Source organism: Dipodomys merriami, unplaced genomic scaffold (genome assembly GCF_024711535.1).
Source record: "Dipodomys merriami isolate MVZ:Mamm:240054 unplaced genomic scaffold, mDipMer1.0.p SCAF_26, whole genome shotgun sequence".
Lineage (NCBI taxonomy): Eukaryota > Metazoa > Chordata > Mammalia > Rodentia > Heteromyidae > Dipodomys > Dipodomys merriami.
The window spans coordinates 18,688,753-18,703,890 of record NW_027204048.1 but is presented as its reverse complement, the minus strand read 5'-3'; the positions used below and the strand labels follow the sequence as shown (position 1 = coordinate 18,703,890).

Genomic DNA, 15,138 nt, shown 5'->3' with positions numbered 1-15,138 from the left:
GATGTAGAAGAATATACAGTTGCACAAACTATAGTGGCAGTAGGAAGTTACGGCATCACAGAAAACTGAAACAAAGAGTATTATGAGTAGTCATAAACCATCATGATGAAACTACAGTCTTTAAGGAAGTAGTCCCTTCCCCCACAAAGCTCAGCAAGAAGAGGGTATCCTATTATTTACTTTTTAAAAAACCTAAAATTTTGACATTTTGATTAAAACTGTAAAAAAAATTTTAAATAGAAAAAATTTAGAGTTTCATAATAAATTCTGAATATTGCTTGCAATAATAGTTATACTTTTGCCATATCTGCTTTAGCTTTCCATTTTTTAATCATTTAAAAGTCAATTATAGATATCAAGTCAGTTTATCCTGATACATTTGTATATTCAAATAAAATGGAATGTGTTTTAAGTAATTACAATGCCATTATTAGAATTAATATTTTTGAGGAATCCTTATGAAGGCACTGTCTTATCTCCTAGACCTTGCCAAAATCAAGTTACAGTATTTGTGATAACCCTACTTACCTTTGTCTGTACTGAACCACGTCATTTCTGGTGTGATTTATTAATAGGAATGTAGCTGCTCCATCATGATAATCAGAAAATGTAACAACTGTAGAATGCTCAGCCAAATTAACTTCTGCTATAATACCTCCAAGCTAAAAAAGGAAGGAAACATTTTTTAATCTGATTATTTTTCCAAGAATATTAACATAATATTTAACAATAAAACGATTTATAACTTGTAACTTAATTTAGAAGGATGATTTAAAAATGCATATGTTTGTATGGTAGTTTCTTAGAAATCATAAATCTCTATTATGCACAGATGAGTAAAATTCCAGATGTAATACATTCTAGTATTCCAGGTATACATGTAACATATTTACATAAGACAATTATTTTCTTATGTCCATTGCTCTGTTCCTTTTATAAAAATAATGTTCATTTTTTGGTGAAAGGGGAAAAATTCATCAATTTTTTCATACAAAAAAGCGAAATATAATAAGTATATATTAGATTTTTCTAGCACATGCAAAAAGAAACATTTACCTCATTATTCAGACGCAGTAAGATACAATTTTCTTGCTTGTTAAGATATATCCTTTTGGGAGGACCTGTATTCCTTTCAACTTGAATGAGAAGTTTGCTGGAAGCATCTTCAGGCCAAAAGGGGATGCACTAAAACATATACATCACATGCTTATAAAAATAGATTTCATCATAAATGTCAGGTTAGTCAAAACTGATCAGATTAGCAATAAACTTCAAAAAAATCTCAGCATTGCTTCTATTACTGGGTTGTACAGCAGAATAGTTTTACCCCGTTCTCTAAGAGATGGGTTGCTTCTTAGAGACACTGTAAATACAAGCAGCAATGGGTATTATGTTGAAGAGCTATGATACAAGGAATGGAGAGTTTAAGAGGAAAGAAAGCTTAATTTAGTCTAGATGTTACTGACAGGGTTGAAAAATCAGCATATAAACTGAACTAAGAACAAGGAAGCATTTGATCAGCATATTCTCAGTTACTGAAAATAAAAATCTCCTTTGGGCTTAATATGATAATTAAGTAGGAGTCAAAAAGTACACAAACCACAAGATAGGATGTATGAATTGAAGATCTTGGCCAGCAAACAGGGGAAAAATTTTTTAAATTGCAGCTAAACTTCAGAGAAGAAATGGAAATTAAAAATCTTAAACAACTGGGACAAAAGTGAGCTAAAGACCAGAATACTGGAAGAGGAGACAGTCAAGTTCCAGAAAGAATACTGGCCAACAGGATCTGGAAATAAAGAAAAGAGCTAAAAGAACAAGAATTTGCTTGTCATTAAATTATACTCTACTCCATCTTAAGCATCTGACCTAACTTATATTTCACAATTTTCAATGAGACACTTCATGTGTAATATCCTTAGGTTATTATTTTGTCATTGGAACTGCTTGCTAAAGTGTCTTAGTTTGTTGAAGGCAGTAGTTCCACAACAGTACATAATTAATGTAACCTAATTACATTAATTAGGTTATAGCACAAAGTCAAATACTTAGACGACTTAGTATTCATACTAGACTTCTGCATCCATTCAGGAACTTATCTGGGAGAATCAAAATAGCAGCAAATAATCCAAGCATAGTTGCTATGAGGAACTAAGATGACCAAAAACAAACATTCTAAATATCATTAACCTTGGTTGTTCCTTGATATTCTTTTTGGGGCGGGGGGTCAGTTGTGGGGCTGTCCCTCAGCTCTTCAGCTCAAGGTGAGTGCTCTACCACTTGAGCCACAATGCTGCTTCTAGTTTTCTGGTGGTTAACTGGAGATAAGAGTCTCATTGACTTTCCTGCCTGGGATGGCTTTGAACTGTGATCCTCAGATCTCAGTCTCCTGAACAGCTAGGATTACAGACAAGAGTCACCAGTGCCTGGCTTAATATTCTACATTTTATACTTAATAACATACACTGTCCTTTCTAAGTGTTATTATATGTAAAACCTCCTGAGATTTGGGAAAGTACTACAGGTTTTCTATGTTACAGTGGGAAAACAAAGGAATAAATTTAATATTTTTTAAACAAATATACCATAGCACAAAGGTGATTATTATAAGCCAAAGTTAAAAGGCAATTTTTAATTTTATTTATTTATTTTTGTTGTTGGTCATGGGGCCTGAGCGCTCTCTCAGCTCAAGGCTGGTGCTTTACCACTTGAGCCACAGCACCACTTCGGGTTTTCTGAGTGATTTATTGGAGATAAGAGTCTCATGGACTTTCCTGCCTGGGCTGGATTTGAAACGTGATCCTCAGATCTCAGCCTCCTGAGTAGCTAGGATTATAGGCATGAGCCACCGGTACCTGGCTAAAATGCAAAAATTTTAAATGAAAGAAAATTTATCTTAACCTGAAATTGAAGATAAATTAAAATTTGAAAAGTTGTCGTGAATTTCTAATTGAAATTAATGTAAATATGAACTTTTAAAAATAGTGTATCTGGGGGCTGGGAAGGTAGCTCAGTGGTAGAGCGTTTGCCCTGGGTTCAATTCCTCAGCACCACATAAGCAAAAAGAAAAAAGCCAGAAGTGGCACTGTGGCTCAAGTAATAGAGCGCTAGCCTTGAGCTGAAGAGCTGAGGGACAGTGCCCAGGCCCAGAGTTCAGGCCCCACCACTGGACCCCCCCCCCCCAAAAAAATAGTGTATCTGGTTTAAATTTTTAAAAGATAATCAAGACCCAATAATACCTGTGAGATATCAGATCAGAATGCTATAAATAAAAATACAAATGTATTTGAATGAAGTACATAAATCAAAGGAAAGTGAGTGTAACAAACTTAGTATTTAGATATCTAGATAGCCAACCAACTAGTAACACCAATTAATGAAACGTTTACAAAAATAAGTCATATTCATCCAAGCAAATGTTTACCGAGACCCTACTATGTTTAATCCCTCAGAATAATGATTAAATGGTAAATGGTTTACAGATATCTTCATGATTATGCTTCATGACCCTATGGTTTGTCCTCCACTACTTTTTAGAACACGGATTTCTTTTGCTATCCCTCAATCATGTCCAATATTTCCCTCTGTAGGTCTCCCTACTTAGCTTACCTTTCTCACTGCTTTGTTCCCTGACACCCACACTGATGAGAAGTCAAGTTCTTTCATCAAAACCCTGTGCTACTGTCAGGCAAACTATGGGCAATACAAAGGATTTGCCTTAGGAAGAAGGAGAGGCAATATGTACAGAGACACAAGTTCCAAGTTTTATGCAAAGTATGTAAACATTAATCCACAGATCTAGAAATAGCTCAAGCAGTAACTTCCCACCTCCCCCGAACACAAATAGTAATTACAGAATATCAAGGACAAAAAGAAGAAATACCTTGAATTCAACAAGGAAAAAAAAAAAACACTCCAAAGAAATGAAAAGAATCAGCATAATTTTCAACAAAAATGGAAGCTAGAGACAGTGGGAAACACATTGAGGAAAAACATGAACCTAAAGTTAGTATCAAGAAAACTGTCATAATGATAATGATAAACATAAATTGATGGCATTTATCTTCAAAATCAATCCTCAAGAAATTTCTGTCTTCAAGAACAATGTTCCCACTGAAATGGTCTTATGTAGGAGGAATAATGGAAAAGTACTGAATATTTCTCTTGTAATATTACCACTTAGAATGTTCTTCAAAAATACATAATCTAATAACTTTACATCATCATTCAGAAAACTCTTATCCAGAGTCTGACAGCTAATAACGGTATAGAATCATCTCTGTTATTCATATCATGTTCCTTCAAATAACTTGAAGGAAAGTTTGGCTTAATCTACTCTGTAAAGTTTTTTCTGACAGCTTTCTGGATAAATCCCTTTCTCCCGTTTGATGAGTTTGTATCTTATTTCTCCCACTGTTTGCATTACTTTAACCAAAATGACTGGTAGTTAAGTGTCTGCTTAAGGATCAAACTATGCATCTCTAGAGAGCAAGATCCAGTTTTAGAATTAGCTAAAGTCCAGTCAAGTACATTTTTTAGACTCATTAACTTACCTCTTCTAAATCAAGAGAGAGCCATTTATCACTTCCCTCTTCAGCCACTGATACACGGTATTTGCTTTTGTTTTTAATCATATAAAATGGTGTAAATGTCACAATCCTGGTAATGTTGAAACTGCTGAGGTCTATAGTAACACCAACCTAAGGAAAAATAGTTAACAGTAAAAAAAAAATTGTTCGCATACATAGTATGCTTAAATAATTAATTGAAGCCAGGTGCCAGTGGCTCACGCCTGTAATCCTAGCTACTCAGGAGGCTGGGATCTGAGGATCACAGTTCAAAGCCAGCCCAGGCAAGGAAAGTCCGTGAGACTCTTATCTCCAATAAGCCACTAGAAAACCAGAAGTGGCACTGTGGCTCAAGCAGTAGAGCACTTGCCTTGAGCTGAAGAGCTCAGGGATAGCGACTAAGCCCAGAGTTCAAGCCTCATGACTGACCAAAAAAAAAAAAAAAAAAAAAAAAATCAATCGAGTATCTAATAGATAACATCTCAAAAAAAAACATTCTTCAGCACAGAATGAACTTACTTGATATTCCATTTTCTGGCCTTTACATTTAATGGCTCCATGGCTACCAACAGTATCAATTGAAAACTGATCTGACAACTCACTATCAGTTACCATAAGCTGAACCTAAGAGAAAGAAATTGAAATGTGTTATAATTTAGGTACCTAAAAACTTAAAAAAAATTTTTAACATAAAATACTACCTTTTAAAACACCAATCTTTCTCACTATTAAATGCTAATCTTTTTAAGTTAAAATATTTAACAAATGTTCTCTCAACCTACATTTACAGTTTATTCTTCAGCATTGAAAATGAAAAATTGACAAGGAGATAAAGGTGAGTAAAAGTTAGAAAATACAAAAGTTACCTTATTGTTATTAAAAAAGTGATTTGGCTGAAAAGAAAAAAGAACTGGTTTTTTATAATTAGGTGGATGTTTTCGATGAATTCCATCAGCTTTGTACTGTAACATTCTACCAGTTTTATTGACCATCCAGTATGGACTATGAAATGCCACAACAGTCTGGCCAGTATTGTAAGTCATATGAATGGCAATATCTAAATCAGTCTTTTCCATTTCTGTGATACAGGTAAAATTGATGAAGCTAATGTCTTGTTGATTAAGTTTTATATGATATTCACTTTTCCAATCATGATTAAGATAGTCAAGCAACTTTAAATGCAGCTTGGCTTTATCCATCTGTACTGTACAAATCTGGGCTGAGTGTCCTTCATTGAGAGTAGAAACAGTATTTTCAATCCCCTGTAAGAAAAAAGAAAAACACATTCAACTTTAAAGTATCTATAAAGAATATGCCTCAAAATTCTACTTAATCATTCTAAATTGAATTCTAATGCGGTTGAAACACTTTTTAGAAAAAGCAGATTTTAGGTTTCAGCTGTGTAAACATCTATGAAATATTTGATCTAGATCTGAACAACTGTATTTGCAAAACAGTATAAATAATTGACTTCAAAGACTATTGTAGCTCAGCCAAATAGCTTGTGTCTGTAATTCCAGATACTCTGCAAGTAGGAATTGGTAGGATTACGGTTCAAGGTCAGTCCGGGCAAAAAGTTAGCAAGATTGTATTTCGATCTACCACACCTGTGTTTCCAATTACAGGGAAGGACATAGATGGAGTCAAAATCTAAGGCAGTCCCTGAGGAAAAAAAAAACCATGATCCCGTATGGTAAAATATCGTTAAAGCAAAAAGGACTGAAGATGTATCTAAAGAGAGAGTGTGTCTGCCTAACAAGCATGAGGCCTTAATTCAAACTCCAGTGCCATCAAAATAAATAGATGGGTTATTGTGGAGATCAATATATGAAACCTCACTGGAAATTATGAACATACAATAGTAAAAAACTCAGGAGACAAAAAATAACCCTAGGTATTAGTGATTATAGTCTTGAAAACTAGAAAATAATGAAACTTGTAGAAAACTATGAATCCTAAAATGAAGCAATTGCTAATGACTTCCACTCTTGATTTTTAATACCTTCACCCAATCAAGAGGTACTCTCATCCTTAAACCATGGCTGTTAACTACACCCACCTAAAAATACATAGGAAGTATAATAATATAGTCATTCTCAAAGCAAATCTATAATGAATTGCAGCGATTACATATTCCTTCACTTGATAAACATGGCAAACAGAATATGTACATAAAATTATAAGATGGAGAAATTCCACTTCTAACACTGGAGGTAAACAATCTTTTAAAAAGAGTTTTTAGTATAAAAAGCACGTTCACAGGGAATACATTCCTTAAGTGAGTAGAACATATGATATAAAGTAACAAGCTTTTTTTAAGTCTAATATTATTTCAATACTGATTCTCAACCATGCTTCAAAGTATAGTGTTCATCCTGTAACCATGACTTATACATACAGAGACATAGAAAACACTGATCCCTTCAGTTTCAATGATAGGTAATTTTATAATCTCTACTTTCTGATTTTTAGAAGACTAAAAAATATTTTTGTAGGTTTTTGAAAAAAACCAGTATACCACATTTGTACTTAGATTACTAAAATAAATGAATTTTCTTGATAGTACTAGAGTTGAATTTGCTAGATGGGCACTCTGACTGGTGAGTTAGACCTCAGCTGTTTTCGGCAGGTTATTTTTGAGATAGGGTCTTGCTTTGTCCAGGCATGATCCCGTTAGGCTTCCCATCCTAGCTAGAATCATGGGTTTAGACCATCTCACCCAGCTCTCTGTTAATAGGTCTCATCAACTTTTTTGGCCTCAAATTGTGATCCTTTAATCTCATCCTCTAAAGAAGATAAGTTTACAGATATGAGTCATCAGTTCTTGGCTATAGAAGAATTTTTATTTTTCTTATTTTAGGGTTTTTTTTGTGGCATTAGACTTTGAATTCAGGTTCTCACACTGTGCCAGCCCTTTCGGGCAGTTTCAAACCAGGGTTTCATTTATGTCTGGGCCTATTTGGACTATGTTCTGGTTATACATTCCCACAAACTTGGGATGACAGGTACTACTGTTAAGATGGGAGTCTCTGGAACTTTTTTGTTTGGGATTGCTTTGAACCTTAATATTCTGATCTCTGCTTCCCAAGTAGCTAGGATTACAGACTTGATCCACTGCATCTGGCTGAACATTTTAATTTGAATATCTGTTCTATCTATTCTTTATTACTACAATTAATGCATCCTATCACATGAGTTACATCTCCAGACATTTTGATTTCATTTATTTTTCAGACAGTGTCTGATGCTTTTCTCCAGGGCAGACCTCTGACCATGATCTTCTTACTTCTGCTTCTTACATATTTGGCGATATAAATATGTGCTACCCCATTTCATTTGTTCTTTAAGATCTCACTAATGTTTTTTCCCAGGCTGAGATCAATGTACATTTTCCCATCTTCATGTCCTGCTTAGTATGTGCCTCAAACATTCAATTGTTTTAAATAACTCAAGGTTCAGAAATAAAAGAAAAACCTTCTATACCTGTACATAATAAGCAATTTTGTAAGGAAGAAGATTTCGGAGTATGATAGGTGGCCATAAATGCATTATGTATGGTAAGTCCCAGCCATCTTCTGAATACACTGAGAGAGATGTCAATTTATCCTTTTCTGGGACAATATTAATAATGAATGGTGTCTTCGAGGGGTTTATTGATCTACATTTCTTCTTTATAAGTGTTCCTTCAAGTTTTATCATTTCTTCAAAGTCAAGTCCTTCACATACTTGATAATCCTCATCCTCTGGCTTCAGATAAAGAAATGACCTGAATAAAAAAAATTGTAATTTCAAAACACTTGAAGACCTAAGTTACACACTTACAACTTTAGAATTCTGTTATTATTTACTTCCATAATACTGTATTTTTACATTTTCATATATATTTGAGAGCCAGGTAAGAGGCAGCTAACTTCCTATAAACTTAACAAATCAATTAGTCTTTAAGAGAAAGTTATTTTTATTATACACTATTGTAAAAATACAAGATGGCTACAAATAATCCAGCTAAGCAAGAAAATACTTATTACGACTCTACATACAAGCAAAAGTATGTCCAAAGTTCTAGATTGTGTTTTAGGCATTAGGAATTACATCATAAACTTTTAAGTATGGGTTAGAATGAAGAGACAGCTAAAAATTTGGCTGCGTGTAGTTTTGCCTATACCTTTTGCAATATTCCTTTAAATGTGGAGTGTGCATTTTTAGAGTGTGCTTTAAAATGTTAAATAAACTATGATGCTAAACTCCACAGAAGGTTTTGTTTTGTTTTTTTTGTCTGTCGTGGGGCTTGAACTCTGGGATTGGGCGCTGTCCCTGAACTCTTCAGCTCAAGGCAAGCACTCTACCACTTGAGCTAGAGCACCACTTCTGGTTTTCTGGTGGTTAATTGGAGACAGTCTCGCAGACTTTCCTGCCCAGGCTGGCTTTTAACTGTGATCCTCAGATCTCAGCCTCCTGAATAGCTAGGATTAATGTCATGAGCCATCAGTTCACAGAAGGTTTTACTGAGCAGTAAGCTCAATATTCATGAGATTTTCTGTTTCGGTTAAACAGTATTAATTTATTATGATATTAAATCTACAATGATAAGATTCACTCATTATTTTGATCAGTCTTTTGTTGGTGCCCGTTATGGACTTGAACTCTGAACCTGGGCACTGAACCTGAGCTTTTGTGCTCAAGGCGAGCACTCTACACTTGAGTTACAATTCCATTTCTGGCTTTTGTTTTTGGATAATAGAAGATAGAAGTCTCACAGACTTTCCTGCCAGAGCTGGCTCTCTGGACCTTAGTCCTAAAATCTCAGCTTCCTCAATAGTAGCTAGGATTACAGGTGTGAGACACTGGTACCTGACTCATTGCTTAATCTTTTTAACAACATTTATTTTATACTAAGTTTGACACATTTTCAATATTTAAAATAAGTTATATTGCAATTCTACCTCTGAGCATTTAACAGAACATATGTACAGATGAAAGATTTTATTTTTTAAAAATCTGTTATGAAAGTTTTGAAAAGATAAAGAAGCTGGGTACCAGTGGCTCACACCTCCAATCCTAGCTACTGAGGAAGCGGAGCTCTGAGGATCACAGTTCAAAAACCAGCCTGGGAAGAAAAGTCCCCATGAACTTTTATCTCCAATTAACCACACAAAAACTGGAAGTGGCGCTTTGGCTCAAAGTGGCAAAGTGCTAACTATGAGCAAAAGAGCTCAGGGACAACACCCAGGCCCTGAGTTTAAGCCCCACAACTGACACACGCACAAAACAAAAATTCATGTTCATTATATATAGATATCTGTATCTAGCTATATATCCATATACATATATCTATACATATACAAAGTTTATGTTCTGTTAGACATTTGTAAAACTCATGCATGTGACTATGGGTTATAATGACTATACTGCAAACATATAATAATTGTGTTTATATATTTATAAAAGCATAAAATTTTATATGGTACATATTAAATACACTAAATACATATTTTGAGAAAGAACTTCCTTCATGCCTTGAAACGGAAATAAATTATTTTAAAGGAAGTTTGATAACTTAAAGATAAACATCTGTATAGAATCTAAAATGAAAACTGTATGAAAGAATTTAGCATGAACAAAAAGATTTAGGGGGAAAAAAAAATCACCGGTAGGATGCTAATGGTACGTTGAATTCATTTTCAGGTGATGCAATTCCTAATAAAGCGTTCCCTTCATAAACTGAGATTGGGAGTGGAAAATGATTTCTAATCTAGGAAGAAAAACAAATCATATTAAGTTCAGCAACCTAAGAATTGAGACATTTAAAAAATATGTCCACCTAATACCCTAGAAAGAAATTAAGCTCATAAATTGCCCATATGATTTAGAACATAGAATTTTTTAGTCTTAAATATAAAGGAAGTTTCTACAGAAATCTTGAAAATTATTTCTAAAGTCACAATCAATAGGAAAATGCAAACAACAAATGACTTATAGAACAGGAAAACTGAAAGATCAATTAATCTAAAAAATATAGTCAACATTCCAAGAAATCAAGAAAATGCAAACTATAATCATAGGATATCTTCTCATTCCAATAGGCTCGTATAAATTAGTAGTCTTCTAGTACTAATGTAACTAATGTACAATGAGAACAGATCAAAGAATACCTAAAAATGGAGAAGAAAGTCTTTTGCGTAACATGTTCATTACTCTTGACTTACAAAGATTTCATAACTGTATTTTCATGTCAAAAATCAACCTTATTGTATATTCTGTAAAAAAGCTGCCAATTGTTCCTCTGCTTAAAAATTCTCTAATTAAAAAGATACACACATACTATAAAGACTTAATATTAAAAAGGTATATTATATAATAACTAAAAATTAAATTGATGAGTTTTTTTACATTTTTAGTACACAGAAAATTATTTTACAAGGCAGTATAATAAGAAATTATGAGAAGCATATTGAAAGGAATCCTTTCACTAGTCAATTACTGAGAATGGAATTTGCAAATTAGCTGTGCTTCTCTGATATTCTTCAGTAATTGCTTTAATTTTTACATTAGAACAAAGATGTACATAACAGCACTTTCCCAATATTGATCACTTCATACCTGTACTGGTGAGCGAATTGTCACCTTCTTACTTCCTTCTACTGCATCGATTTGACAAACGACAGACCTTTCAACTCCAGACTCTCTGTGTCTTACAGTATACAGCCGTCGCCCCACTTTTGTTAAAGGTATCTTATCAGCAGTAGAATGGTTATCGGGTGCTAAGTTAAATACAGATAAATGTTAAATACCAAAATATCAGATTGTCTTAAACTTCTAAACGCCTCTGAACATTACAGATTTAATCTATATGAAATATTATTTAAATAAGCTACTACTTGTTCTAAAGTATTTATCCAAAACTTTTACAGCATTTTCCAAAAAGTTTTTAATTAAAAAAAAACTCATCAGAAAAAAAATCTCATCAGAAGTTTGACACATCCTCCAAAAAACAAATCTTTAAAAAATAATTGAGTAATAAGAATAATGATAAAACCCAAGGACAATTATTGTGGCATGCTGTCATAATAACCAGAATCTAATGACTTCAGATAGACATTGGCAAATGTGGAAGTAGCTGCACTTATTTAGTTTTAAAACTGTGCGTGTGCGTGCACGTGCACGTGCGTGTGTGTGTGTGTGTGTGTGTGTGTGTGTGTGTGTGTGTGTGTCAGTCCTAAGTCTTGAACTCAGAGTGTGGGAGCTTGTCCATGAGAATTTTTGCTCAAAGTTAGTACTCTGCCACTAAAACCATAGCTCTACTTCTAGTTTCTTTTGGTGGTTAATTGGAGATAAAAGTCTCATCAGCTTTCCTGACCAAGCTGGCTTTGAATCATGATCCTCAAATTCAGCCTCCCAAGTATCTAGGATTACAGGTGTGAACTACCAGTCTCAGCCTGACTTTTTTACATATACCTTGAATTTAATTAAAGAACATTCTGTAGGTACTTAGCTAATATATTTGCCTAAATATACTATTTGCATAAAATTTTATCCCCATTTATAAAAATATTACCTCAAAAGCAGAGGCAAAAGTGATATACCATTACCAATGCTCCAAAAATAACCCGTAATACCTATATTAATTCCTAACTACGGTAACCAACTGTTTTAGTAGCCTGCCTCTCCCCATGTCTAATCTTCCATATGATATTCACCTCAATGAACTACTTAAATGTCAGGAGTGCCAGAGGGGTTTGGGTAATTATTTGAAAATATTTGAGAATGACTATTGTGATAACTTAAGATTTTTACTTCCCATAGAAATGAAACATGTGCAACAAGCAGAAAAGACAAAAATAATTCCTCCTCAGTAGGTAGAACATTAAATGGTTATAAATTCCAAAACTAACACAAATATATCAGTTGAATTAAATAGAACTCAGCTACAAAACTGGTGAAATGCCAACCAACTCATATCACATGTGATTAAAACTTCCACTAGCAACATCGACCAGCTGTAAAAATTGAATAAACTTAAAATAATGTCAACAAGTAAGGTCAGGATTTGGAATAGAGTACTAAAGGAGAGAACTAAAAAGTCCCCTCAAAAAAGTTCCCAAACTATTAGGAAAGGGATTATAACCAAACAAACAAAAATCCTGTAAGATACCATAAACGCTGGTAAAAGAGAATGTAAAAAGGCCATAAAAACACCACTTACTAAGGAGAATGAAGAAGAGCTTGCTGCTTAGACTGGTCATTGCACTGAAATGATCGTTGTCCTTAGTCAGTGCGTAATCCATACTCAGACTCTCCTCATTATTCAAAACGTGCGACTTTGCCATGGGCATGTTAAGTACATTAAAAGAATCACTTGGTGAAACAGAAACACTAAGTCCAAGAGAATTTAAAATCATAAATGGTGCTAGATCTCTTATAAAGACAGGTGAAGATCCAGTAGCAGCCTCTGTAAATGCCTAAAAAAAGAGTTTTCCTAAATAAACTGTGTAAAACTTAACTGATAAGCAGAATAACATGACAATAACAAAGTTAATAATACATATATTTAATAAAAAGGTCTAGTTAAAGTAGTAACTCAACATTCAAATTTTCAAATATTTACTTTCAAGATATTTACCTTGACTAAATTATTTAACATCACAAGGCCACATTTGGATAATGTAATGTTCAATTGGTCTTTTGAGTAGAAACTGATAACAGTTTTATATTCTGGCACTTTATAGTTTTCTTCTTCTGTATCTGATTCCACAATGGCCTTTTTTGCTTTCTTTTTCATCTAAAGTGATAAATTGTAGACACATAATAATTTGCTTCAAAAAACAAACTTTCAACAAAATGTAAAAATACTATTTAACAGAAACAAATTTTATAAGTACTAAAATTACTTTGACAATCACATAAGGTCATAGTGGATAGGGGCCAAGTATCAGAAGAAAAAAATTTTTCTCATCTTCAGTAATGTGGCAGGCATTATTTAGAAAAGGAAAAAAGTCTCTAAAATTACTAAGTTTAACTGACATCTAAATGTAAATTTAAATAGTTCATATAAAAATAGCCAAAAAAGTAATTGTTCATGATAATACATAAAGAACAGAAACCTGGGGACTTACTAAATCAGGCAAAATTACAAAACATTACTACTGCAAAACCAAGACTAGTAAGAATACCACTTATTTATTTACTTATTAATGGTACATAAACAACACTTTATATTGACCTAACAACCACCAAAGAAATGCCTTTATCCAAATCTTTCAGCTTCATATATAGAAAATTGAACTGCTTAATTAAGACAGTAAGGTAGGGATGACAAGTTAGTCATTTTTTTTCCTTAACTGTAAGCCCCTAAAAATTTGTTTACATGTTGACTCAAATTATTATACAGAAAATATACTGGTAATATTCTTCCTCAAAAGCACAATTCTATCCATCTAAAGGTGCTAATTCTCATAATTTCACAAATTCGCAAAGTACTTCAAGCAAATAATAATATGTTGTTTGCTAGCTAGATATTCCTTTCAGAAGGCAAAGAAAGATAATATTAGTCACAATCTGCAAAAAGAGGCCCTAGGGGAGGAACAGGGAAGAGGAGGAAGGACATTATAGCCACAGTTGAGAGCAGGGACTATACAACTCAATTTATACCCCATCTCTTCTATGTTAGCTCTTATAACTTTAGAGAAACTCATTAACCTCACTGATCTTAATCATTTCACATATTCAGATGTGGATTAAAACATCGCTTTCTGTGTCTTGCTGTAAGGACTAAAGCAAACACACGCTGAGAACAATGTCCAGTACATAAGAAATGTTAAATAATTAGTTATATTAGGAGAGGTAGCATTTTCATTTGAAAATAACATTGAGGGCAAAAAAGAAAGTATATAGGCAAGGAGAGAACTTCAACTTGGTTGTGACTAAGATTAAAATGTCTAATGTGGTGCAGACATCCTCAGTTTTTTAAAATATTTTCCACTTCAAATAGACTTTGATGGAGGATGTTAATAATGAAATTATACTTGTACAAAGGCAGGAAGCTTATGAGAATATGCTACCATCCCCATTTTGCAGTGAATCTAAACTACGTTAAGAAAATAGTGCTCTACTCTCACTCTTTCTCTAACACACACACACACACCTTTATTCCAAGATTCCATGGTCTGAAATCCTCAGTCTGATCAATTTCTAAAGGTTCAAGCAAAGGCTCCCATACACCAAACATTTCATTATAATAATGAACCTAAAAAAAGAATTTTAAATTTTAAATGAATTCAGTTATTTTCTAAAAGGATCTTCCATGTTTGATCTTGTCACCATGCCTTTTCTCTAGGATATTTCTTCTACATTAAAGCCATTTTACATGTAACTCACCTATCCCTTCTTCATAGCTAACTCACATTCTTTATATTTACTCCACATAGAATATTCCACATATTCCCTTTACATTTTATTCCACATAGAACATTCTTAAGAATCTTCTTTTACTAAGTATTGTTTGTTTGGACTAATAAACTGTGTTCATCTACCACACATTATAGATATTTTTCAACAAGTCTATCTTCACTGA

At 33.5% G+C, this 15,138-nt stretch overlaps 1 protein-coding gene across 3 annotated transcripts in view; it reads right to left on the bottom strand.

The window, feature by feature from the left end:
- The window catches only part of Vps13a (vacuolar protein sorting 13 homolog A), a 176,116-nt gene that overhangs the window by 58,250 nt on the left and 102,728 nt on the right, over nt 1-15,138 (bottom strand). For all 3 annotated transcript variants that reach the window (XM_070035786.1, XM_070035785.1, XM_070035787.1), the window contains exons 42-52: nt 14,710-14,811; nt 13,189-13,347; nt 12,772-13,027; nt 11,169-11,329; nt 10,217-10,320; nt 8,052-8,334; nt 5,435-5,830; nt 5,088-5,192; nt 4,554-4,700; nt 1,057-1,185; nt 529-662 (exon numbers count right to left, since the gene is read on the bottom strand). In XM_070035786.1, coding sequence (XP_069891887.1) covers nt 529-662; nt 1,057-1,185; nt 4,554-4,700; nt 5,088-5,192; nt 5,435-5,830; nt 8,052-8,334; nt 10,217-10,320; nt 11,169-11,329; nt 12,772-13,027; nt 13,189-13,347; nt 14,710-14,811 — 1,976 coding nt within the window. The remainder of the gene's footprint in view (nt 1-528; nt 663-1,056; nt 1,186-4,553; nt 4,701-5,087; nt 5,193-5,434; nt 5,831-8,051; nt 8,335-10,216; nt 10,321-11,168; nt 11,330-12,771; nt 13,028-13,188; nt 13,348-14,709; nt 14,812-15,138) is intronic.